We start from the raw sequence: 1,564 nt of genomic DNA on the forward strand, positions 1-1,564 counted from the left end.
AAACAGGTTGAGTACGGTCCATTACAGGTGAGATCAGTCAGTACAGGTGAGGATACAGGTCAGTTGCAGTATAAAGACTACAGGCGCAAAGTATCTAGATGAAATGGATACAGTCAGTCAGTACAGTGGGAGAGGGGGCAGTCAGTGCGCAGGTGTAGATAAGGGAAGGTGAGAACATTCTCTGTTGTTGTTGCGGTGATGGACTATGTAGGTGAGATACAGTCAGTGCAGGTGAGATAAAGGTGAGACAACCTGTTGGGTTCAGGGTGATGGATATGTGGTGGTTCTGGTGTTTCCAGGTGATAGACAGCTCCCTGACTGAGTTCAGCTGTGTGATCGGAGACCAGAGGAAAGCTGAGAGGATCACAGCTCACCTGGAGAGCTTCCTCTGCAGGTAGGCCCCGCCCACTGTAAATGAATGAATATTAATGTTGATATCACCTGTTACCTGTTGATGCACGTAGTTTCCTGTCTGTGTATTGAAATATTTTTTCAGCTATAAGAAGAGTTTGGAGGATTTTGTGAAGGGTAACCATGGTAACATCCGTTCAGTGGTCAAAGCTCACCTGGTCTGTGAGCAGCAGCTCAGGTACGATTACCTATATACTACAACCATTCTGTGTGTAACGTCCTATCCTGAAGCATTGTGGGAACTGTAGGCTGGAGACAGAAGGAGGTGAGCACTGATTGGATGCTGTGTTTTCCTGCTCTGCTGGTGATTGGTTCATTGTGACTGTCCTCAGGGATTACATCACTGCTCAAACAGGAAGTCTGACGGAGCAGCAGAGACATCACTGCCTGGACGCTCTGACTGACCTGAGGGATTGTGGGTACAGGTGTTTCACCTGTCCCATTCACAGCCAGCTGAAGGTAAGTATTGTGTGTACTCATGGTACTGCAGTAACTGATCACATGTGATAATCAATAATCAGTGTTTGTGTTCAGGTGGGTCTCACTCAGCTGTGGACTTCTGTCTGGTTGGACGGGTCACTTCCTGTTGTTGATTCTTTGCTGGACTCTCTGAACCAACACCTGAGCGACCTGGTTGACCTGAAACCAGCCTGCAGACAGGTAAGACTGTCTGCCTGTTGACCTGTCTGTTGACCTGTCCGTTTACCACCTGTCTGTCTGTCTGTCTGACTCATACCTGTCTGTTGTCTGCAGTCCCTGCTGTGCGTCCTCCATCAGGATGTGGTTATTCAGTATGTGAAGAGAATGATGAAGACCAGGATGAAGAGCAGAGAGAAGCAGGTGGGCGGAGCTAAGAGGATGATTGAAGATGCCCAAAAGATCAACGACTTCTTCAGCGAGGGGGTGAGAGGACTGTTGTAGTTCTGGTTCCAGCTCTGTGGTCAGAATCTGTACAGACTGATACTGCAGACTGATACTATATGTAGTATATTGTAGTAGTCAGTGCTGTTATAATATAGGACCATCAGTTACTAAAGGAACATCATGCTGTATGGAAAACGACTGAAACTAGAGACTGAGAGCAGAAACTCATCAATCAACTTCTCCATAAGACTCAATACTATCAGAGTGGAGTTGCCCCCTGCTGGCCTTT

General features: G+C 47.2%; 1 protein-coding gene across 1 annotated transcript in view; it reads left to right on the top strand.

The window, feature by feature from the left end:
- LOC118340348 (tumor necrosis factor alpha-induced protein 2-like) overlaps positions 1 to 1,314 on the top strand; it is a gene marked incomplete at both ends in the record, with an annotated part of 3,213 nt that extends 1,899 nt beyond the window's left edge. Inside the window, 5 exon segments of the mRNA XM_035678245.1 lie at positions 300 to 394; positions 497 to 589; positions 744 to 870; positions 946 to 1,071; positions 1,165 to 1,314. Of these exon segments, the coding sequence (XP_035534138.1) occupies positions 300 to 394; positions 497 to 589; positions 744 to 870; positions 946 to 1,071; positions 1,165 to 1,314 (591 nt within the window).
- Positions 1,315 to 1,564: the final 250 nt, after the last annotated feature.

This window comes from Morone saxatilis, unplaced genomic scaffold (genome assembly GCF_004916995.1).
Source record: "Morone saxatilis isolate NCDOM2014 unplaced genomic scaffold, NCSU_SB_2.0 Contig7, whole genome shotgun sequence".
Classification (NCBI taxonomy): Eukaryota; Metazoa; Chordata; class Actinopteri; family Moronidae; genus Morone; species Morone saxatilis.